Below are 23,240 nucleotides of genomic sequence, written 5' to 3' on the forward strand. Positions count from 1 at the left end.
CATCGCTAGATTGGTGTTTAACAACACCCGATGTATTTACCCCACCACGGAGCTTTCACCCCCAGTTGAAGTGCAACTTCTGAACCCCAGGGATGCTGGTAGCTTCTTCCTTTGCCTTTTCCCTGGCTCTGTGCCCTCTGCAGGGGTGAGCAGCTCAGCCCTGCTTTGGTTTCAGCAGTGAGTATTTAATTTCTCTGTGAGCCCCGTGTAATTGTGATGAGGGCGAAGGATGATTTTTCTCCTCTGGACAGCAGCACAGGTTTTGTGGCCACTGCTTTCCAGTGTGGTACCTGGGGATGGAGCTGGTGTGATTTACGCCTTAATCTACCGAAATGTAAAAGTATTGTCTAGTTATAGGGCAAATAGCAAAGATGGTCATTGAATGAGGCCTGTGGCTGCTGCTGCTTCCTCATTGCCTGGTTTTTAACCCTCTTGCAGCTGAGGAGAAGGTTGCTGTGGGGCTGCTGAAGCAGCTGACTGCTGTGGGGTCTGTCTGGCTGTCTGCTAAGATGGCAAAATCATGGATTCCCAAGAAAATCCGGTGTTTGGGTGGCTTTGCCCTCGCCATGCACCCTCACTCCATTTCCCCTTCCCTTGCAGCGGGGCTACTCAGCCCGACATGAGGTGAAGCAGTTCCACTTCATGTCGTGGCCCGAGCACGGTGTCCCCTACCACGCCACGGGGCTGCTGGCCTTCATCCGCAGGGTGAAGGCGTCCACGCCGCCCGACGCCGGCCCCATCGTCATCCACTGCAGGTGTGTGCGTGGCCGTGGGGCAGAGCTGGTTGGGGAAGGCGGAGGGGGGAGCATCCCCCTCTGGGATGAGGTTTAGGGAGGCTGTGGATGGCCCTGGGGGGAGCAGGGTGGGTGCTCAGTGATGCAAAAATATTCAGCATAAATTGGGTTTGTAACAAGGCTGAGGCAGGGAAGGTGCTGGGGCTGATGGTGTGGGGTCGGATGTCCCTGCACAACAGCATCCAACTGTAAAATGTCATCACTGAGCTGGTGGCAGCCCAGATTGGGGGGGCTGCCGGTGTTCCAGGGGGACAAGGAGGGAGCAGCACATTTTGGGGGATGCCCCAGCACCCGTTACTGACAAGACAGCTCTGTCCCTGTGGGTGAGGGTGGCACAGTGGGGGGACAAGTAGCCACTGCTGGTGGCAACATCAGGATGCTGGTGGGGGCAGCAGGACAGCCCCATTCCCGGGATACTGGCAGCGCTGCCCCACAGGGCTCAGCCACTGGGATGCTGGAGCTGGGAGGAGACCAGTGGCACCTCTGAGTCGGAGCTTTCTGTCCCCTGAGCAGGCGTCCCCATGCCACGGGTTAATGGCTCTTCCTCCGCTGGGCAAACAAGGAGGAGCTGATGAGTGGGAGGGATTTTTTTATTTGATTTCTCACTGTCAATTGCCTCATCAGTATTCATTCACCGGCAACAGCAAGTGTGATTAGTGCCCGTAGCCTGTAATCACTGATAATCACGACGAGTGATTCATCAGCCCCATAAATTAGTATTTCACTGGAAAAGACTTTGTAGGAAAGGAGCCGGAGGGAGCAGTTCTGTTCCTGATGAGTTGGGGGTCGGGGTGGGGGTCGCAGCATCAGGAGGGGGTCTTTAGGCGTGAGTCCAGCCATGCCAGGATTTGGGATATCTCTGGGGCTGCGTCATCTGGCTCCAGACATATTGCTGGGCTCAGCCTTGACCCAAGGGTCTCCCCTGGGAACATTCAGGCCCCCTCTGTGCTGGGGTCTCAGGGCTTGGTGCTGCACCTCCTCCTCTACCCTTTTGGGATGGGATCCTGCAGGACTATTGGCACTCAGATGGCTTGGCTGCTGGTTTTGTTGCAAAAAACATGTGTTTTGCTGTCTTAAAGCAAAAATGAACCTAGACGTGGGTGCCCACCCCCGCAGCCTCTGCGCTGCTGCAGCGGTGTGTTTGGGCGGGTGGTTTAAGGCAAGACTGGGCTGTGGTTACGGAGGTGTACGAGGTCCTGGCAGCCCTGCCTGGACCCCCACTGCCCCCCCTGTTTCTGGGCAGGGACTGTATGTCAATCCCTCACCCACACAGACCTTGCTCTGTGCCCACCAGCATCTCAGGCTGCATGTGGATGCTGTGCAGACTGGGAATGTGTTTATTGTGTTTTCTTCCTCCATCCCCAGTGCCGGCACGGGGAGAACTGGCTGCTACATCGTCCTGGATGTTATGTTGGACATGGCTGAGTGCGAGGGCGTCGTGGACATCTACAACTGCGTGAAGACCCTGTGCTCACGGAGGATCAACATGATACAGACGGAGGTGAGCGGGTGTCGGGAAGAGCCGGGGGCACGCGGGGCCGCTGTCACCGGCGGGTTGCGGAGGCTCAGCCCTCTCCCCTCTCCTCCCCCTGAAAGGAGCAGTATGTCTTCATTCACGATGCCATCCTGGAAGCCTGCCTGTGTGGGGAGACCAGCATCCCTGCCAGCGAGTTCAAGCCCACCTACAAGGAGATGGTGAGGATAGAGCCGCAGAGCAACTCCTCACAGCTGCGGGAGGAGTTTCAGGTGAGCAGCCCCAAAATCTCTGCTCCCCCCATGCACCACCTCCGTGCTCTTCACCCTCCCAGTGCCCACCACCGCTGGGACCAGTGGGCTCTGGTGAGCAGCAGGCAGGGGGGTTGGCCCCAGTGCAGGCAGGAAAGGAGCTAAGGGGAGCACGTGTACCCGCAGACCCTCAACTCGGTGACTCCCCACCTGGACGTGGAGGAGTGCAGCATCGCCCTCCTGCCCCGCAACCGGGAGAGGAACCGCAGCATGGACGTCCTGCCGCCCGACCGATGCCTTCCCTTCCTCATCTCCGTGGACGGAGACAGCAACAACTACATCAACGCGGCCTTAACTGATGTGAGTGTGCTGCGGGGAGGGAAGGGGGGGCCGTTTTGGGTGGTGGGGGGCAACTTTTCACAGCAAAATCTAGCTTGGTTTGAATTTACAGCCTCTTTTCGCACCAGGGCAGGCAGGCACGTGGCAGCTGCGTGTGTGGGGAGGCAGGGCTGGGACTGGCGTAGCGGGGTCCTTCACCCCTTCTTTTGTGTAGTGGCATTTGGTTCGTCTTGAAAGAGCTTTTTGCCTGCTCTCGCAGGCTGCACACAAAGGATCTTCATTTATTTTGTAGCGAAAATGGAGCATAGGCGGGAGAGGAAGCTCTGGGAGGGGTTGGTAGCACTGACCCCCTCCGTGTGCCACCAGCACCCTGCTGTGCGCCCTCCTGCCCGTCCTCCTGCTGCGATTCAGGAGGCTCTGAACTACTCCCAAAGCCACCGTGCATCCCCCAGTGCAGTCAGAAAGGACACCCGTGGTGGCAAGCTATTTCCTACCTGCTGACGACTGCAAAGCGGAGCAGAGAGGATGCTGCAGGCTCCATGCCCGCGCTGAGCAGTGGGTCATTTATCACCAAAACCACTTTGCTCTCCTTGAAACAAGCCGGCCTGCTTTGCACGGGCAGCACTGAGCCCTGCCACACCCTGGGCACTTTCCCCAAACCCTCCTGGTGGCAGCTGAGCCCTGGTACCAGGCTGAGCCCTGTCTTCTCTACCCCACGGGTGATTTATCATCCTGCATCTCTGTGCAGATCTCATTGCCCTGGTACTTGCTCTCTCAGCAAAAAGCAGTTTGTAAAGCGGAGGTGGCTGCTGGCGGCTGGGGAGCAGCACCCATTGGGCTGCAGGCTTTGGCTACCATGAGACGGGAGCTTTGTTTTCAGCTTGCTTGGTGTTTGCATATCCGTTTTAATTTTATACATCACTGAGCCTCCCTTAATCTCTGCTACAGGGTCAGAGAATAAAAATATTTTTAATAGACAGAAAAAGCCCTTTGGGTGAAATTCTCGCTGAAGGGATAAAACCCATTTTCCTCTTTGGGGGAAAAAAAAATAAAGAAGTCTCATTTTCTTTAAGTGCCAAAGTGGTTTGCTCAATCAGTCTGTCCATCTGTCAGATCAGATTGGTCTGTGCTGTCCATCACCGGTGCTGAGCGCGGTGCCGGCGGCGGGCTGGGGGAGCCGCTCTGTGCTCCGTGCCGGCTGCTGTTGTTCACACCGGTGCCAAAGGACTGCGGGTGGCCAAGGCAAGCCTGGTCAACACCTGATGAAACCTCCCTTGCCCTCCTCGAGGGCCAACAGCTCTCTCCGAGAGCTGGGGGACTCACTGCCGCCCCGTGGGCATGACAGGGAGAAAGGTTCAATAAAGGCATTTCCATGAGCTAAATGAGGAGGTTTTGCAGCAGCCAGAGGACTCCCCGTTAGTGGGAAGCTGTGCTAATTTGCGGGCACAGAACATTTTCTGCTCTGTTCCTGTATTTGAAGAGGCTTGAGCTAAAGTGTGTTAATTTAAAAGTCTGATGCAGTGTTGAGCTTGGCTGTGGGCTCCCAGTCCCTTGGCAAGCCGGTGTCAGAATGACCGTGAGGACAAATCTTGTTCAAAGCATGAACGAGAAGTAATTTCCCCTCTCCCCCCGCCCCTTCCTTCTTGCAGTCTTTAGGGGTCTTTCACTGGGGGGTTTCCTTTCCTCCCCCAAAAAGCCCAGGTTGGTGGTTGTGTCTGCTGCTCTCAGTGCCCGGCAGGGTTGGGCACTGTGGGTGGGGGGAAGCTGTGGGTGATTTGGAGCCAGGGTGCAGAGCTGGGGGCTGGGGCCGCCTGGCAGCCATGGCTTTTGCTTGTTCTTGGCTCCAAGGTGACATCTTTTCCCTAGTGACTTGTGCAAAATACATTTCCCTGTGAGAGCAGAAAGCAGGTGCTTTCATCCTGACCAAGGGCAGGGATCACTTAGACCTGTTTTTATAGCATCTCCCAGCACCAGGACATGGAGGATCGAGGCCATGCCAGGGAGACTCTGCTCAAGCATGGAGATGGCTTTGGTGCCACTTATCATCTGATTGCATTGGTTTTTTGGGGGTGTGACAGCAGTGGCTTCAGCACCACCGCCACGTCCTTAACAGTGCTCATCTTCCCTCTCCGCAGAGCTACACCAAGAGTGCTGCCTTCATCGTCACCCTGCACCCGCTGCAGAACACCACCACCGACTTCTGGCGGTTGGTGTACGACTACGGCTGCACCTCCATCGTCATGCTCAACCAGCTCAACCAGTCCAACTCCGCCTGGGTGAGTGCTGCTGGCCCCGTGGGTGACCCTGTCCTGCTCCGTCCCCACTGCCTTGGCAGCGCTGCAGCCCCTGCCCTGCTCAACCAGCTCCTTCTCCTCTGCAAAGGGAGATGGGACTGGCTGCAGCACCCCGGATTTGTCCCCTGTAAGCACAGGGCTGGCCAGCTGGGGCCAAAGATGCTTTCAGCAGCAAACCAGCCTGGTGCCGCTGCGCTGGCCACTGCGTTGGCCGCTGCGTTGGCACTGCTTTACTGCACCATAATCCTTGTGGATGCCCCAGGGAGATACAAGGTTAACGACACGTATAACCTTGTTGTTATAAAGAACTTATTTTTATCCTCCTTTTACAAAGGGGAAACTGAGGCACAGGAGATTTCCCGCTTTCATCTTCCAAGGGCGCTGGTGGCTCCTGAATGCTGCTTTATAAGTCAACCTGCTGCAAAGCTGCTGTCCCCTGGGTTTTACGGTGTGAGGGGATGTGCAGATCTGCCAAACTGGAGGGGAGGGTCCCCTGTCACCTGGGGGAGAGAGGACAGAAGCTGGGGAGTGGCGGGCCATGCTCAGCCTCACCTTGCTTTACTCTCCCCATGCACTGCTCCCCAGGGGGATGCCTGGAGCGCTCTTGCCACCACCAGAGCAGGTGTAAAAGTCTGCTGCAGGTCTGTAATGTTATTTCAGTGAGGAAACATTGGATTTTTACATAAAATTAACATTATAGACTTTTAATGGATGTCTGGAGAAGACATCATTATAAAATAATTAATTATTTTATGAGTTGAGACCAGATACTCGATGTAAATGACCCAAACTGACAGTTGCACCATTTGTTGGAAGGGTGCAGACGGTTACAGCACCAGTACTGACTGGTGTGTGAATACACTGGTATGTATTTACAGATATAAACATGCTGGACGTGTGCAGAGCTCTGGAGCGCACCCACGCGTCCCTCCGTGCTGAGCTAAGGCCACGTGCTCCAAAGGGCCTTCGTGGGGGGTGACATTAAGCAGACCCTGAGTAGAAGGATGTCCTGGGAGGGTCTCTTGCCTTGCTGGGAGAGGAGGCAGAGCTGGCTCCAGAGAGCTTCCCAGAGGAGTTGCTTTTAGATCAGGTTCATGTTTAACGAAGCAATGTGCCCATGGACATGCCGAAATCAGCAGGTTTGTGTGAGTGGGGTTGTTGGAGAGGCCCCGTCCAGCACTAGCAGCTGGGACTGTTTGTCTAGAGCTTGACAATGGTGATGGAAGGGTCAAGTGTTTATGGGTAAGAATCAGGGGAAAGGCCAACAAGGCAGATATTGTGGTGGGAGTCTGTTCCAGACCACCCAACCAGGATAAAGAGACAAATGAAATATTCTATAAGCACCTGGGAGAAGTGTCACGGTTGTTAGCCCTTGTTCTCATGAGGGACTCCAACTTACGAGATGTCTGCTGGAAATACAGTACAGCAGAGGAAATAACCCGGGAGGTTCCTGGAGTGTGGGGAAGAGACCTTCCTGACAGAGCTGCTGAGGGAGCCAACCAGCAAGGGTGGCCCACTGGACCTGTTGTCTGTGAACAGAGAAGGACTTGTGGGTGATGTGATGGTTGGAGGCCGTCTTGGGCACAGCAATCAGAAAATGAGTTTTCAGTTCTCAGAGAAGTAAGGAAGGGGGTCAGCAGAACTGCTCCCTTGGGCTTCCAGAGGTCTGACTTTGGCCTCGTTGACAGAGTCCCTTGGGAGGCAGTCCTGAAGGGCAGAGGAGTCCAGGAAAACTGGGCATTCTTCAAGAAGGAAATCTTCAAGGTGCAGGAGCAGGCTGTCCCCATGTGTTGAAAGATAAGCTGGCAGGGAAGGTGCCCGGCCTGGCTGAACAGAGAGCTTTGGCCGGAACTCAGGAAAGAAAAAAGAGAGTTTATGACCTTTGGAAGAAGGGGCAGACAACTCAGAACTACAAGGATGTCATGAGGTTATGCAGGGAGAAAATTAGAAGAGCCAAAGCCCAACTAGAACTTAATCTTGCTATTGCAGTAAAAGACAAGAAAAAGTGTTTCTTTATGTTACATTAACAACAAAAGGTGGGGTAAGGAGAATCGCTATCCTTTATAGGATGTGGGGGGAAATATAGTGACCAAGGATGAGAAAAAGGCTGAGGTACTTAATGCCTTCTTTGCCTCAGTCTTTAGAAGTAAGCACCCAACCCCCTGAGCTGGAAGACGGGGACAGGGAACAGAATGAAGCTCCTGTAATCTAAGGGGAACTGGTTAGCAACCTGCTACACCACTCAGACACACACCAGTCTGTGGGGCCGGATGAGATGCACCCAAGGGCACTGAGGGAGCTGGTGGAGGTGCTCACCAAGCCACTTCCCATCATTCATCATCAGTTGTGGCTAAGTGGGGAGGTCCCGTTGACTGGAGGATAGCAGATGTGATGCCCAGCTACAAGAAGGGCTGGAAAGAGGAGCGAGGGAACTACAGACCTGTCAGTCTGACTCAGTGATAGGGAAGATTATGGAGCAGATCATCTTGAGTGCCGTCGCATGGCACATGCAGGATAAGCAGGTGTAAGACCCAGACAGCATGGTTTTATGAAAGTCAGGTCCTGCTTGACTAACCTGACCTTCTGTGACAAAGTGACCTGCTTAGTGGATGAGGGAAAAGCTGTGGATGTTGTTTACCTGGATGTTGTTTAATAAAAACTTTGATGCAATTTCCCACAGCTAGTTTCTCCAAGAGAATGCTACTTATGGCTTGCACAGGTGTACTCTTCAGTGGGTAAAAAAACTGGCTGATGGCCGGGCCCAAAGAGTTGTGGTGGTTGGAGTTAAATGCAGCTGGGGACTGGTCACACGTGGTGTTCCCCAGGGCTCAGGACTGGGGCCAGTTCTGTTTAATGTCTTTATCAGTGATCTGGATGAGGGGATTGAGTGCACCCACAGTGACTTTGCAGATGACACCAAGTTGGGCCGGAGTGTTGATCTGCAGGAGGGTAGGAAGGCTCTACAGAGCTGGATTGTGCTTGGAGAAGAGCAACAAAGGTGGTGAAGGGTCTAGAGAAGAAGTCCTGTGAGGGAACCTGTGTTGTTTAGTCTGGAGAAGAGGAGGCCGAGGGGAGACTTTATCACTCTCTACAACTACGTGAGGTTGTAGTGAGGTGGGTGTTGGTCTCTTCTCCCAACAAACAAGTGATAGGATGAAAGGAAATGTTGCACCAGGGGAGGTTTAGATTGGATAATAGGAAAAATTTCTTCACTGAAAGGGTTGTCAAGGCTTGGAACAGGCTGCCCAGGGAAGGGGTTGACTCACCATCCCTGGAGGTATTCAAAAGACTGTTATTAATATTTTATGGTGAGGGCTCTGTGATTGCCTATGCTTCATTAGTTTTGAAAATCTTGGTTTAGCACTTTGTGATAGAGCCATCCAAAGGGCTGGCTCTAAGTCCAGTTTATTTTGAAACTTGGTTTTAATGACTCACTGCTGAGAAAAATTCCTCACACAGATGTGTAGGTGCAAATGGAAGAACTTCATTGTCGGCTGTGCTTATTAAACCCTGACACTTGTTTTTCAATCCCTCCACTGCTTAGGCAAAGGGTTTTCTTGGCTGATAAATGTCCATCGTTCCCAGTGTCAGCCAACTGCACTTGCAAACTAACTGTTCGATTTTTTGGGGTTTAGCAAATGCTCTCTCCACAGCACAAGTTTCTTCCAAAAGCGGTTACTTTCTCACTCATCGATCAAACGGCACCTTACATGTATTTTTTGGACAAGATCTGCTCGGTAGCATACTACTGACAGCAGCTGGTCATCAGCAAGTTTACAAGGCTTGTCTTTTTGTGAAAGAAAACACCTTGAAGTTCGACAGCTCTTTTAAGCCCTTGGGTGTGAGATAAGCAGCAAATCTCCTTGTGGTTCAAGGGATGTTCATCGTAGCTCCCCGTCTCATTCCAGCCTATTGTGAAGAAGTCATTTACTGCTGAGAATAGACCATTTCTGTGTGAGAACGTATAAATGAGATGACAATAAATAGAAGTTCAACTGTTTCCTTCCCGCATCCCTATGGATTGTCTTGCACACCCCACTCTGGAGACCACTGGCTAAGCAAACCCAAGTGAGGACTGATCTGGGTGTCCTCCGCTGGAGACCGTGTTACAAACCCAGAAGTCTTCAACACCTGGTTCGGTACAAGTGACATCCCCCTCTCTGGATTAGTGATTTCAACATTCCTGACTTCATCGGGTGTGTCTCCATCTGTGAACCTTCCTCGAACTAGTGCTCCGACTTTGACCTGCTTCTCCGTGACTTTGTGCAGACCTGGCAAGCTGCCCGACGTTATTGAAGGTCTCTGGTTTCTGTGAGCCAAGCCACAACAATATCGATTTTCAAGTCATTGGGACAGGGCACGAGCAGCATTTGCCTGCTGCTTCCCGGTGCCAGTTGAACTGGCTGTGGGCCTCTTCATCTGGCGGATGGATGCTCCACCTGGGAGGTGCAATTACGTACTCAGCTCTTACCTGGGACCTACTTTAGGGAATCTTTCCATGAGTGACTGGGCCAGGTAGCGCTGCATGTTTACTGTGAACCTATGAACTCGTGATCTAATTTCTCCTGAGCACTGTAATCTTTTTGCATCAGTGGGTGTGAAGTGTGGAGCACCCCGCAGAGCCAGTGTTCCAGGTCTGCCCTCCCCAAAAAGTGCAATTCACTGTTGTGTGGAAAGGGAGGGGCTCACGAGGTAGAATCTTGTGTAAAGGCTTCAGTGAAAGGCTCTTCTCGAGAGGAAGCCTGAGAAAATGCTGTTGGGAGGGAGAGGTTCTTCCTGCAGTAAGGCCGAGCGGTGGCTCCCGTAGGACAGAGGTGTGGCTGTGCTGGTGGCAGTGCTGTAGCTCTCCCCAGCTGGGCTGTGGGATGGGCAGGAGAAGCCAAGTGTGCTCCCTGCATCCCCGCTGCCCCTGGCCCCTGGCCTGAGCTGGGGGAGGAAGGGGCATGGCCCCCCCAAGGGCTGGGAGGGGCTGCTTTGGTTGGAGTGGCCCTGGGTGCTGGTGCAGCTCCTGGATTAACCAGGGTGGCCTTTTGCTGGGTTTTGCTGAGCGCAGCTCTTGGGCTTGGGGCCTTTGGCTCTCCGGGGCTGGAGCCAAAGCCTTTGTGTCCTGGAAGGCAGCACCCCCCTGCCCCCCCTGCCGTGGCTGTGAGGCTGTAGAGATGGGTCAAGGCAGCTCGAAAGGTTTATTAGGGAGAAGCGAATCCCTTGGCTGGGGTGTGGGGGCTGTTTGCAGGGGCAGGAGCTGTGACCGGGTGTGGTGAAGCCGTGGCTGGAGCAGGAGCTGCCACCTGGGTGCCAGCGGGGCTGTGGCTGTAGGGCCCTTTGTGGGGGGCACTGGCACTGCCCCTTGGGGTGCTTGTGCCAGCTCATGGCTCGGTGGGTGTGGAGCTGGTGGTTGCCAATGGCTGGGGGTCATTGTCCTCCTCCGCAGCTCCAGCTGAGCCTCAGGGCATCGTCTTGGGTGCTCTTCCTCCATCTCAGGGCCCGTGGGGGTGCCGCTGGGGCTCTCTTTCTGCCACCGGCACGGTGCGTGAACATCCTGAGGAGGTTGGGGTCATCTCTGCTGAAGAGGTGGTTGTAGTAGAAGAGCAGCTACGGAATGCAAAGGAGGAGTTAGTTGCCATCACTGCAGGAAGGAGAAAGACAGAGGTCCCATAATTAAGCATCTACACCAGAAAAGACAAATGTGGGTGGATATGAAAAAGGGCTCTCTGGGGCATTTTAAACACCAAGTTTTGGCTGAATCAAATGTTAGGATTGGATTTTGTTAAGTAATAACCGCCCTTGTGTTTTGGCCATTTGGGAGCAGAGAAGTGGAGGGTTTTCATAGACCTAAAAAGTGATGGAGAAACCCAAGCACCACTAGTTTTCAGTCCATTTTAGTGGAATGGACACGCTGGGAATAATGTGAGGCTGGTGTATATCCCCCCGATGCAGAACTGCCCATCCTCTCTGGAATAACCCCCACTGTGTGATTTCGGTAGCGCTGCTTCTGTCGGGGTGTGCGTGTCCCCGGAGGATGCTCTGAGCTTGCAGCAGGCTCTGTGTGCTGCTCCCGGGAATGAACTGCACACGAGGGAGTGTTTCTTTTCCGAGAGGGTGGTCAAACCCTGAAAGAGGCTTCCTAGAGAGGTGGTTGATGCCCCACGCCTGTCAGTGTTGAAGAGGCATTTGGACCGTGTCCATAAGAACAGGCTTTCACTCTTGGTCAGCCCTGAAGTGTTCAGTTGGACCAGATTGGGAGTTGTAGGACCCTTCTAATGCAGCTCTTCTGTTCTATTCACTGTAGGATGGTGTAACTGAAGAGGTGAGAAGGGGGCTGTGTGGTGGCTGTCGCCTCTGTGTGCCTCTGCGAGTCCAGGGCAGAGGGTGTGGGTGCAGAGCCAGCAGCCCCGGGAGGCTCTGGCCAGGCGGGCTGTGCGGTCCCGGCGCGAGGACGGGGCTCGGCGCGTGGCTGCATGGAGCCCCGGCTGGCAGGGCCGCTTGCCCTGAGCCTGGTGGGCTTTGCTCCCGATGGGCTGGAGCTGCCTGGCTTCCCTCTGGGCACAGTGCCGTGGGAGCCGGGCGGATGAAGAGCTTTGCCTGCAAGTGTGGCCGTGAGCGAGAGCAGCTGTGCTGCCAGAGCAGCGGGAGGGTCGGCCTAGGTGAGGGTGACACTCGGGCACCCATTATTCACCTTTATTCACATTTACCCTCATTTGTGCTTAGATACCCACTGGGCACCAAGTGCCCCTTTAAAAACCCAGCCCTGGAGCAGGGCCACTATATTACTGTCCCTCCACTGTGTCCATCCAGCACCTCCCTTCTGCAGCACGGACACCAGCTGTCAGCGGAGCCCAGCTGCCGTGGACCACAGCAGGGAAGGAGGCAGCAAACCCAATTTCTCACTCTCAACCTGTTCTTTCATTCCGTGGTCCAGAAACATCCTTCAGCCTCACAGGAGCTGCCAACTCCTGAGCCATCCTCCCACAGGGTGCCAGGTCCCATGCAGCAACCAGTGTCCCCTGGCACTGTCCAACAGGGACTCTGCTATTTTTCTTCATTATACAGCCCTGCCTCTCTCTCTGGACATCTATTCTTCAGGGATGTCTGTGTTACAATATTTAGCTGGATCTTAAATGTTTACCAGTTTAGGACCAACAAGTAATAAATCAACCTTTACAGCAGGCAGCTCTGAAAGGTGACTTAGAGGGTATATCCCTCACTTGAACTACGTCTTGCCGAAGGAAGTTTTAATATCCAAATTATAGCTCTGAGTCTAGAAGGCTTAAAGATCTTGGAGATTTATAGCCCCTATTAATAACCAATTATTTCTCAAACACATTTGCCATGCAGTTAGGCCCAAGCCGTTAGATGACCTGAAATGCTAAATGCCCTGTTAAAGTGCGGTGACAAATGTCATATATTTTGTGTCGATGCTGGTTTCCCAGCTGTCACGGTGTGAAAACAATTGCATCTGTGACCCTTGAACTGAGCCATCCATCAGCGCTGTGCTGGACACGTGGAGAAGGAGCAGGAGTCGCTCCCCAGCCCTTTCCTGGGCTGCAGGTCGGGATTGATTTGACTTGGCGGGATGTCCTGGCCACAGGACGAGGGGGACTCTCATCCCATATGGCTGTTGCTGCTGATGGCAGAGCAGCATCTAAAGGCAGTGGGGTTCGAGAGCAGACTTGGAGCAGCCAGGCCCTGCTCCATCACAGAGCAGGCTCAGCCTCTGCTTGGTGGGGCTGAGGCAGGGTCCATCCTGGACCAGCAAAGTCCATCTCCAGGAGGCGTTTGTGCAGCAGGGGTTGGACCTGACCTTTCAGCTTCGATCCCCCCAGAAGCTGAGGGACCTTCCATCCATCAGTGCACTGTGGGTCCAGCACCCCATCTTGGGGCCACCCCCTCTGCCTGCAGCCCCTCTCCAGCACCAACCCCTCCGTTCCACTCAGTGTCACCTGTAGTGCATGGTGCCCCTTCCCCATGTCCCAGTACGTGTTCCTGGTCATGGTGAGCTGTCCTTCTCTCCGCAGCCCTGTTTGCAGTACTGGCCTGAGCCGGGGCTCCAGCAGTACGGCCCCATGGAGGTGGAGTACGTGTCCGGAGCGGCAGATGAGGACATCGTGTCCCGTCTATTCCGAGTCCAGAACATCACACGGGTGAGGGTCTCTCTGGCTCCGTGCCAGTGCAGGGGGGTCAGGGGGGATTCACGTGTGTCTCTGTGTGTGTCCAGGTGCCCCCCAGGCATCTCCCAGTGCAGAGGTCAGGCTGGGTGAGCTCGTGTGCAGGGGGGAGATTGCTTTTGTTAACCATTGCACTGGGGAAGGGCTGGAGCATCACCAAGAGCTTCTTTGTGTGAGTGAAGACGTTTTCTTTTGGAGAGCAGGATGATGCATCTAGTGATACTACGTGCGCCAAGAGCTTGTCATAGCCCAGCCACATAATTCTCCATAAACTAATGGAATGGTGCTGTAGGTGCTGGTGTCGTCTTCAGCCTCATCCAGCTCCTCCAGAGGATGCAGCCCCAGCTCTTCACCTGGCACAGAGGAGCCTGTAAAATCACCATTGGCTCCATCCAACCTTTTTGGAGTTCACAGCACCTTGCAAGATGTTAGGTAATTCTGTAGGAAGACCTTTCTCATCCTGCTCAGAGGTCCATCTCTGCCCTGCCACGGATGTATCGCAGGATGGAGACTCCCTGCATGGGCACAGCAGCTCCCCTGGGACCAGCAGAGCCCTTTTCCTGCAGGATGAGAAGATCCACACAGGTTTTCACCTGTTGTTGCATTGATGCTTGGCTGGTTCAACTTGCCTTTAAATGAAGAGAAATGCAGTGGGATTGGGAAGGGACAGGGACTGCGATGAACAGCCCACCTGAGTGCACAAGTGTATGTGGAAAGAAAAGCTGAGTTAACTACAAAAGGCAGACATGAAGAGGTGGTGTCCCTGCGGCCTTTAAATCTTTCAGAGGTGGACAAGAGGCTGAGGCTGATGCCTCAGTGGAGGTCATCGGGCAAATGGGAATTATGGATGTGTGTGGCTTGGCTGATGGCATGGCTGGGAAGGGTGCTTCAGTGAGGGAGCTGGGGTTGGAGGAGATAAATCCTGATTATCTGGACTCTTAACACAAAGAGGGGTTTGGTTCACGCTCTCTGTGGGGGAATCTGGCATTTTTTGGGTGTCAGCACAAAATCCTTCACCAAATGTGCTTTGCTTTCATGGTACAGTATAACCCATGCTGATTAAAAATGCAGCATGATTGAAATCTCTGGATCTAAGAAGAGAGTTCCTCAGGGAGCGATTTCTTGCCCTTGGCTGGAGGGGAGCTGGGCACTGGGGTGTCACAAGTCCTCCAGAGCCAGACGGAGCTTTCACCTGAGCTTCAAAACAGATCCCAAAGCTTTCCTTCCTGGACTGTCAGAGGAGTCTTCTCCTGTTTTAACTCCACTTATTTGTTTCATCTTCCCCCTCTGCTTTCCTGCCTTCCAGCTGGAAGCAAAGACTCAACCCCAGGGAGGTCAGCCCGTCCCAGCCATGTCACCAACCCACATTGGAGCTCCTGAAAAGTCCAGAAAAGCCCCTGTGCATTTGGGATGTGCTGCTTGGAGTGGGCACCGAATGCCCCCAACATCCATTCCCCAGGCTGAGGCTCCCTGCAGAGCCACAGGAATGCCTGGTCCTGCTGCCTGGAGATGTTCTGGTGCTCGCCCTGCTCATCAAGCATCTGAAACTGGGTGGATGGAGCCCTCCAGAGCTGGAGATCCCCCATCTGCATTTGATCCCCGCTTTCTCCTCCAGTGTGTGCTCTCACACGTGTGCCACTGAGCCCCGAAATACAGCTGGAGTGTGTGACCCGTGGTCTCATCCCGTCAGGCACTCCTGATGCCCTGAGTACTTCTGAGCAAAGCCCTGCATCTGCCTGGCTAAAGCCTGGCCTCGTTTAGCTTTGTGGCTGTAATCCTCCTCCTGGAGCCTGCTAACCAGATTAGGTTTCAAGACTAACCAGATTACCAGGGTATTAGGGCGCATTTCCACTGTTCCCCGCCTCCGTGGGTGGCAGCTTCTCATCAGCCTCCTGGTCTACAGCAAACACAACAAAACCACATCTTCTGCATGCAAGACAAAGATGGGATGGAGAAGCCTTGGGGAAGCTCAGGGGTCTGGTAACAGGTTTTGGGAGATACAGAGACAGCCTGAGATGCTGCGAGTTAGGATAAACCATGTCAGCGGAGCTTCCCCCGGCCGGAATGGGGTGGTGGAAGCAGTGTGAGCTGTGGAGGAGAGGGCTCGAGTTTTCCTCTCTTCCTCTACTAATACATGGCAAACCCCTCTTGCCCTCTCTCAGACCTGCACTGGAGGCAAATGAGGGCAGCCCATGGGTTCAAGCTGATGAGGTTTGCTTTTCTAGTTGCAGGAGGGGCACCTGATGGTCCGGCATTTCCAGTACCTGCGGTGGTCAGCGTATCGAGACACCCCGGACTCCAAGAAGTCCTTCCTGCACCTCCTGGCCCAAGTGGAGAGGTGGCAGAAGGAAAGCGGCGATGGCCGGACCGTGGTGCACTGCCTGTGAGTGTCATCTGGCGAGGAGCAGGCTCTGCCATGGGGGGAGATGCCACCAGCTCATGTGTACCCAGTTCTGCTTGAAGATCCTCTAAAAAGTCCTCACGGGTGTGACTTTGTCCCCAGTGGCGCTCTCTCTCCCACAACATGAGTTTTGCTTGAGGCACTTTGTGGTCACCACGTCAAACGTCCTCCATGAGATGGATGTTTGGTGGGAGTGACACCTGCCAGCAGCAGCCCTGCTGCTCGTGCCTGTACCCTGCCTTGCAGCGAGGCTCAGCAGAGGTCCCAGCCCTGTCACCACGTCCCATGCATGTCACAGGCTCCAAAGGAATGTGGCAGGAGCTGTGCAACTCCCACTACTTGCTTCTCATTGAGGTGGACATGCTCTCCATCCCCCTCCTGCCAGCTGGGTCTGGCTCACACAAACACCCGTGTGTGCTCTCCTCGATGGGACCTAGCACGTTCGCAGATTGGTAGAGACAGCAGGCGAGCCTTTAATCAAAAATTAATTACAGCCTCGTCCGTCTTCATTAGCCGAAGGATAATTTGAGAACATGCTTTATAAAACACTGGCATCGTGTTCTCTCTTTCTTTCCCTGGTCCCCTTTGCTGCCAGGGATCAGACGTGGTGGTGTGGGATGATTTCAGCCCAGGGTGGGGGGAGGTACCCGGTGAGCTCTGCGCTGGGGAAAATGTGGGATGGCTCCTCCAGCCACCACCACTCAACAGGTCATCAGCCCAGGGTCACCCTGTGGAGGGGAACGGTGTGGTAGAGGGACACAGTGGCTTCCACAAGGCCCCATGAGGAATTGCTCTGTGGCAGGGCTGGAAACTGGGCCCAGATGTCCAAGGTCCGGCTGTGATGGTCCAAAAAGGTGTTTTCATGCTCTGTTGTGGCTCTTGTGAGGACCAGAGAGCAGGATCACAGCTCCTGCCACTGCGTGGGACTGGTTCAGGTCCCCCAGTTTGGGAGGACTGTGGGGTGTGGGCTCCTGTTGTGGGACATCTGGGATGCAGGGATGGATAGAGCAAGGGGGAAAAGAGGGAGAAGGAAGATGCTCTAATGCCATGTTCTCACCACTGACACGTGTGTTTCTTCCACCAGGAACGGAGGTGGCCGGAGCGGCACCTTCTGTGCCTCCACCATGATCCTGGAGATGATCAAGTGTCACAACATGGCAGATGTTTTCTATGCTGCAAAGACCCTTCGCAACTACAAGCCAAATATGGTAGAGACCTTGGTAAGCACGAGACACCGCCAGCGGCCACCCTGGCTGCTGGTCCCCATAACACCTCCTTCCCTGCCCCAAATCCCGATGAGCACTGTGGGCATCCTCATGCAGAGCACGTCTGGGCGAGCGTGGCGGCGCCGTGCTGCGGGCTGGGGCGGGCAGGGGGGTGAGGCAGCTCTTGAAAGCAGCCTTGGACTTGCCTTCATCTCGCCGTGCCGACATGCCCTTGGCGTCAGCACTGGGCTTGTCAAAAATCCTTCCCAGGAGTAATAAGGCAGGTTTGCATTAATTCATGGGATGTAATTGCAGCTCTTCAGAGGGTTTGTGGCGCCGGGAGCAGCTCCGAAGTGGAATCAGACAAATTCCTGTTGGAAATATAAAAAGGGAACTGCATTTTGAGTGAAATTAATCGGTGGACAAGCTGCTGGGGGCAGCAATGGAGCCACATCTCATGATGGAGAGGCTGGAGGCGGCAGCGGGTCAGGGTGCAAAGCCTGTGCCCTATTTCAGGCCCTGGATAACAGGACAGGGAACGGAGCAGCGCGTGTCTGTCCCCGTGGTGGAGGGATCCAGGTGCTTTGTGATGTTTTAAAAGCAAGCCAGCCGGAAATGTTTACCCTGTTTAGATTATAAAATCCCTAAGTTGCAAAATGAAATGGTTTTGAGGAGGGGATGTGATTTGCATTAGGAATTAAAGTGGAGGAGCAGGTGAGGGAGGGGAGAGGGGAGCAGAGGGAGGAATGCAGATAATGGAAAGATGATGTGACAAGCATGAAGCCACCAGACCCATTGGGCTAAATTGCAAAGGCATTATAAAAAAGGCAACATTTCACATCAGGACACAAGCATCCTCCAGCCTCAAATGAACCTGAACCATCTATTCTGGGAATCCCAATCTACCGGAGTCACTGGGAGGCCGGATCCTCGCCCGATGTAAAGAGCCACAGCCCAGCAGAGAGCAGCCAGCACGTAGGAGCTTCCCGCTGCCCGTGCATCTTCCCCCTCTGTTTGCCTGTGGGGTTTATTTTATATGATGATAAATGGAAACAATCCCTTTTCTTAATCCAAAAAGCATTATGTGCTTTTAATCTAAGCTGTCACAGCCTCCTCGCTTTGCAGCCCTTTTCCCCCGCTGCCCGTTCCCACCTGGGGTCCCCGAGCAGCCGCCCACCCGCCTGGGGGATAACAGGATTTTCGTGCTGGTGCTCAAGCTGCCGATGAGGATTTCAGGAGATGAGCTCTCCCTCTCTGCTGTTGCACCCAGGATGCTCCCACAATATCCCAGTGCTCACAGCGGTGTCAGAAACCTGATTTTTGGTGGGTTTTTCTTCCCCACTCGGGCTGATTTTGCTTCTTGGATGCTTGAAGGAGACGCATCTCATGGAGATGGGCACTTCCAAGGTCTGAGCTCCCCTTGTAGTCTTCTGTGCTGTGAGTTGTATGAGGATGGGGGAGCACAAAAACAGGTCACGTAAAGGAGGACGAGGATGGATGAGACTGCCTTCGCAAGCCCAATTTCAGTGATTTTTGCTATAAAACCAGGACGCAGCCATGCTGGGCTTTCCCCTTGTGCAGCTGGGCAGCCAGCTGTGGGGGGAGCAAAGGGTGGGAAGGTGCTGACACTGTCCATAGCTGTCTCAGGGAAAGGAAGGGGTGGGACAGCGAGCCTTTCCCACTCGCACCCCTTGGCTCCAGCCAGGCTGTCACGGGTGGGTCAGACTTGGACCTGAGCACCAAAACGCTTATTCGTTTGCCATTTCCCTTGGAAAATTTGGATTTTTGGAAGAGAAAGCTCCTGGGACTTCCCTTCACGCCTCTTCCCACACCCAAAGAAAACGCCCAGACCAAATCCCTGCCAGGAATGGAAAACGGCATTTTTTTATCTGCAGCAAGAGAATTTGTGATGAGAAACGCCCTGGCAGCCCTGGCAGGGTGTCTACAGACAACGGATGCAGTGAGCACGGTCCTTATTTGCAGCCTCACTGAACTCAAAAATAGAAAAACTTCTTGATTTCAGGGACAAGATTTTACTTCATACACCAGGTCCCATCCCTCCCATGGCTCTGCCACTATCTGATTGATGGATGTCAATCACTGCAGGGGTGGGGGGGTTCCTGTGGGTGAGGCTGGTTGGTGGAGCCCTGCACTGGTGCTGCCTGGTTTGCACCCTGCTGTGGTGAATAAACCGTATTTTTGTGGTAAGGGGACATCACAGTCCTTGTCCATCCTTTGGGGGAGGTGAAGGTGCTGTGCGGCCCCAAGTTGCCGGAAATTCAGCACGTGTGGTGGTGCCTTTGGATCCGGGGGTTGATTCATCCCCCTTTCCTAGGAATGGGTGTTGTTTCCCAAAAGTGGAGTTTCTCCTGGCTGTTTCTTCAGCAGGACTGTCACCGGGGCAGGAGAGGGACACAGCCCCCAGTGAGGGGTGTGACGTGTCTTTGTCCCATAGAGCCCCTTCCCAGGCTTTTCCTTAGGGCTACCAAAACTTACTTTGCCCCGAAAAGGGATATCTTTGGGAAATTATTTGCTTGGGATCATAACAACCCTCTTTTTCCTCTCCAAACAGGAGCAGTATCATTTCTGCTACGACATAGCACTGGAATATCTGGAGTCCCTGGAGACCAGATAGCACCTCGCCAGAAGAGAGGCGGCAAGGGCTTGCGCAGGGGTCGTGCCAACCGTGAGTTTTGCACTTGGACGTTGCGTTAGCGCTGAAAGTGAGGAGGGAAACAGCAAAGGGCCCAACGAGAAAACCCATCAGATCAAGAAAAACGAAAGGACGTGGAGACATGTCAGCCGCTCCTCATCTTCATCCTCCGCTCTCCATATTTTCTTCCCACCCCAAGTGCGTCGGAGCGGCCGCGGGTTGGATGCCACGACTCGTCCTGTCCCTGCTCTGAGTCGCGGTGGTGGGGTCGGAGTGTGCAGGATGTGGCCCCTCAGCGCTGCCTGGGCATCAGTAAAGCAGCTGGAGAGGAGGCCAGGGAGGGGAGGAGGAGGACAGAAGGAGCCGAGGCTGTTTCCCAGCAGGGAAGGATGGATGTTTGGAGAAGAGATGTTGCTTTTTCAATTGTGCGTGGAATTGAAGCAGCTCTTCCGAGGAGCCCAGATGGCTGCTGGCAGGTTTTGCCCTTGGTGGGGACATGCTCTGAGCCAGAGCAAAGACCCTGAGAGGAGCTTTTGAGTTTTTGCCCGTTTGCATCATGAGTTTGATCTTCGCTTTTTTTAGTTCTGTGAGTTGCAACCTTTTGTGTATCCAGCCCTGGAAAGAACAGGGGCAAGGGAAGGGAGGTGGAGGGTCGGGGCTCATGCTGTGGCGCGGGGGACACTGGGCATGCGATGTCCCTCTGCAGGGACCAACCCAGACCCTTCCTGGCACCCTTGCAGAGCTTTTCAAGTGATGGTTCCCCTAGCTCTCCATACCATCTTCTCCATCTGTAGCAATTAATTCCTCATGGTCTGACCCAAAGGCCATGGGTCTGTTTTTAACCCGTTCCTTGTGAATCGCTGCACATGAGACACCTCCAGTGCCCAGAAACAAAGCCCTCAAAATTCAGGCCCATCCCATATGCCTCCTGGGTGCTGCCCCAGGCAGCTGCCCATCAGTGCTGCTTGGCTTTTACTGGGGTGGATGAAGCAGGACAGGGGTGTTTGGTGATGGCATTGGGGTGGGGTGGGCTGTGCTCGGGGCTGGGTGTGGGGAGGTCCCCACGACCCCAGTGCCCCCAGGTTCAAGCGTACGGGGCCGGTGATTGAAGGTACCTGATAGTTTTTGGCTTCATTCTGCTGCAGGTGGGTGTGAGATGTCACTTTTTCTGTCTGATAGTGTGATAATTACAGGGGTTTCTGCTTACAGCCTGGTTGTAATAAAGCTGTGGTGAGGGTTTTCTCTCCCTGCAAATGGCCTCAACAAGGTGCAACCAGAGGGATGCAGGTCTGGGCTCTGCCTCAGAGACTCAAGGAACTGAGGGGAGGTTGCTTCTGTCTTGAGGGCTGTGCAGAACCCTTCATGGTCATTTTTGGGGGGGATGAAGCAGAACAGTTGAGAAACTGTCTTCCATATGTTGAAGGTTGCACATGGACAACCCCATCCTTTATCCCCCTCCATGGTTCCCCATCAACCCAAGGCAGGGGAAGCTTCCCTGCCCTGCCTCCCAGAGGCGGGGGATCCCTCTCGCCAGGGAGCTTCTGTCAGATCCATACCACAGCTGGAAGCTTTGGAGAACACTGGCTAGACTGAACTGCAGCATGAAGGCTGCAGAGCCAAAACAGCTGCGCCCTGGATGAGCAAACCCAGGAGATACTTCCATCTGCCTTCCAAGGGTGGAGGAGAGCAACAAGATAAATCTATGCCCTCTCCCCACTTGGAGAATGTCCCACCTGCTGCCTTGCAAACACCCAGGGGTGGTGAGCAGGATTTCAGCACCATCGGGACGTTTTGCCCAGACATTTGGCTTTCCCGCCTGCTCACTGAACAATTCACACGGCCTGACAATAACTTATTCCAAGGGCTATACAACATTATTCCCCTTCTTTCCATCCCAGCTTTCTAACACTGTTCTGTGCCCATCGCTGTCTTGTGACCAAATAGCCTTTTTACCCCACCAGAGCCTGCAAAGTGGTCCAGTTACACCAGTACCTGGTAACACCCGTACTCGCATCGCGAGCTGTGACTTGGAATAAATTAATGTCCTTTACCCAGTCCCGTCTCTCTGTAGACGTGTCCGTGCTGTCCTAGGGTGCAGTGGGGAAGGCACCGTGTGGTGGGTGCAGAGTTTGTTTGGTTTTGTATGAAAATGGCTGAGCTGAGCCTCTGAAATTCCTGGGAATAGGCTGATGTTGGCACTGTTCAGCCCCGGAGCCTTGGGGGCTGGAGGGATGCTGCTGCTTCATCCCAGACCTTCCCAGAGCCTGGGCCACCTGCGTCCTCCCTCCGGTCCAGAGGGAAGGAGCATCCCACAGTCCTTCGCAGGTAAAGTGTTGCCAGAAAAAAGCAAAAAGGAAAATTGAAATCACATTTAGTCCTAAAGAGACAACAGAGACTGAAGGTGTTGTACATATGTTTTAAAAGTGAGATTTTTTTTTTTTTTTGATACCTCCTTGCTGGATGTCTCTGGGTTTTTAGGGCATCTCTTGTGAAGGGCAAACTTTGAAATCAAAGTGCTATAAAAACCAACCAATCTCCAACTCCTACTGAGATGTTCGTATGACATGAGGCAAGGACATCCTGTACATAGAAATATATATATAGAAATATATATATAAAAATATAAATACTGTTCTTAAGATGGATAATGTTTATTGGTATTACAGATTGGAGTGGTGCTTTTTTTTTTTTTAATAAAAATAAAATAACCAAAAAAAAAAAAATTAAAAAAAAATTAAAACCCAAGAAAACACCAAAGTGGAACGGTTTTGTCTATATGCAGAAAAAGTGACCCTGAAAGTTGGCAGCGTCCAGGAGCTGCTGCGGAAGGGACTGGTACCATGAGGCGGCTCCACTGCGGAGGAGGACGGTGCCATGGGACCGAGGGAGGGACATGTCTGATGTGGATTGTACCACGCACATCCAGCTGTTGTTAACCGTTTTTTTATTATTATTATTTTTGGCTTTCTTTCCTTTTAAGAAAATCAGTTGCATAAATAAATGTTCCAAATTTGAGATGGCCTCTGGCGTTCTTTCCCTGGCTCCGGTCGGGGAGCTGTGGTGTGGGGAGCCCTGATGCAGGTGCTCACCAAGCGGCTTCTAGAAAAGACCTGTCTTGCTTTTCAAGGGTATTTTGGGGGAGCGCATTTGCAGGGCCAAACTCCAGGCGTGCAAAACCTTCATGGCGCAGAAGAGCTGTGTTCACCCATCGCCGTGCAGAGGAGACAGGGTTGCCTTGTGCTCGCAGGGCTTTGCTGTGGGCTTTCTCCTGGTCACAGCAGGGTGAGGCCTTGGACCGGGCAAGACCTGCCAGCCAACCTGCGGGGTTGGATGTCCAGAACTTCATGCAGCACTTCTGATGGAAGTTTTCCATTTCTGGAAAAGGTGTTACGGAGGAAGAAGAAACCGTCAGAGCATTTCGCAGCTGGAAAATGAAATCCTATTGTAAGAAAACCCTTCAGGAGAAGAAAGCTCCTGCATTGTCTTCGGTGATTTATTTATTGCAAAGCAGCATTCAGTTAAATGTGTTGTGATATTAAACACTTCCAGTAACACTTGAGTCTTAATTTAATGGAGACCAAGGAAAAAAACATTCAAATTGACTTGTCAGGACTGTTTTTCATCTTTAATTAAGGTTCGTGAAGGATGCAGTAATTACATTTTA

General features: G+C 53.4%; 1 protein-coding gene across 1 annotated transcript in view; it reads left to right on the top strand.

The window, feature by feature from the left end:
- Nucleotides 1–20,333, top strand: part of PTPRU (protein tyrosine phosphatase, receptor type U) — a gene marked incomplete at its 5' end in the record, with an annotated part of 52,041 nt that extends 31,708 nt beyond the window's left edge. The window contains 9 exons of the mRNA XM_026863467.1: nucleotides 601–755; nucleotides 2,160–2,295; nucleotides 2,391–2,540; nucleotides 2,706–2,879; nucleotides 4,994–5,134; nucleotides 13,168–13,293; nucleotides 15,543–15,700; nucleotides 16,803–16,938; nucleotides 19,496–20,333. Coding sequence (XP_026719268.1) covers nucleotides 601–755; nucleotides 2,160–2,295; nucleotides 2,391–2,540; nucleotides 2,706–2,879; nucleotides 4,994–5,134; nucleotides 13,168–13,293; nucleotides 15,543–15,700; nucleotides 16,803–16,938; nucleotides 19,496–19,558 — 1,239 coding nt within the window. The remainder of the gene's footprint in view (nucleotides 1–600; nucleotides 756–2,159; nucleotides 2,296–2,390; nucleotides 2,541–2,705; nucleotides 2,880–4,993; nucleotides 5,135–13,167; nucleotides 13,294–15,542; nucleotides 15,701–16,802; nucleotides 16,939–19,495) is intronic.
- Between the last annotated feature and the right edge of the window lie 2,907 nt (nucleotides 20,334–23,240).

The sequence above is a fragment of the Athene cunicularia genome (assembly GCF_003259725.1).
Source record: "Athene cunicularia isolate RWA chromosome 23 unlocalized genomic scaffold, athCun1 chr23_part2, whole genome shotgun sequence".
In the NCBI taxonomy this organism is placed as follows: domain Eukaryota; kingdom Metazoa; phylum Chordata; class Aves; order Strigiformes; family Strigidae; genus Athene; species Athene cunicularia.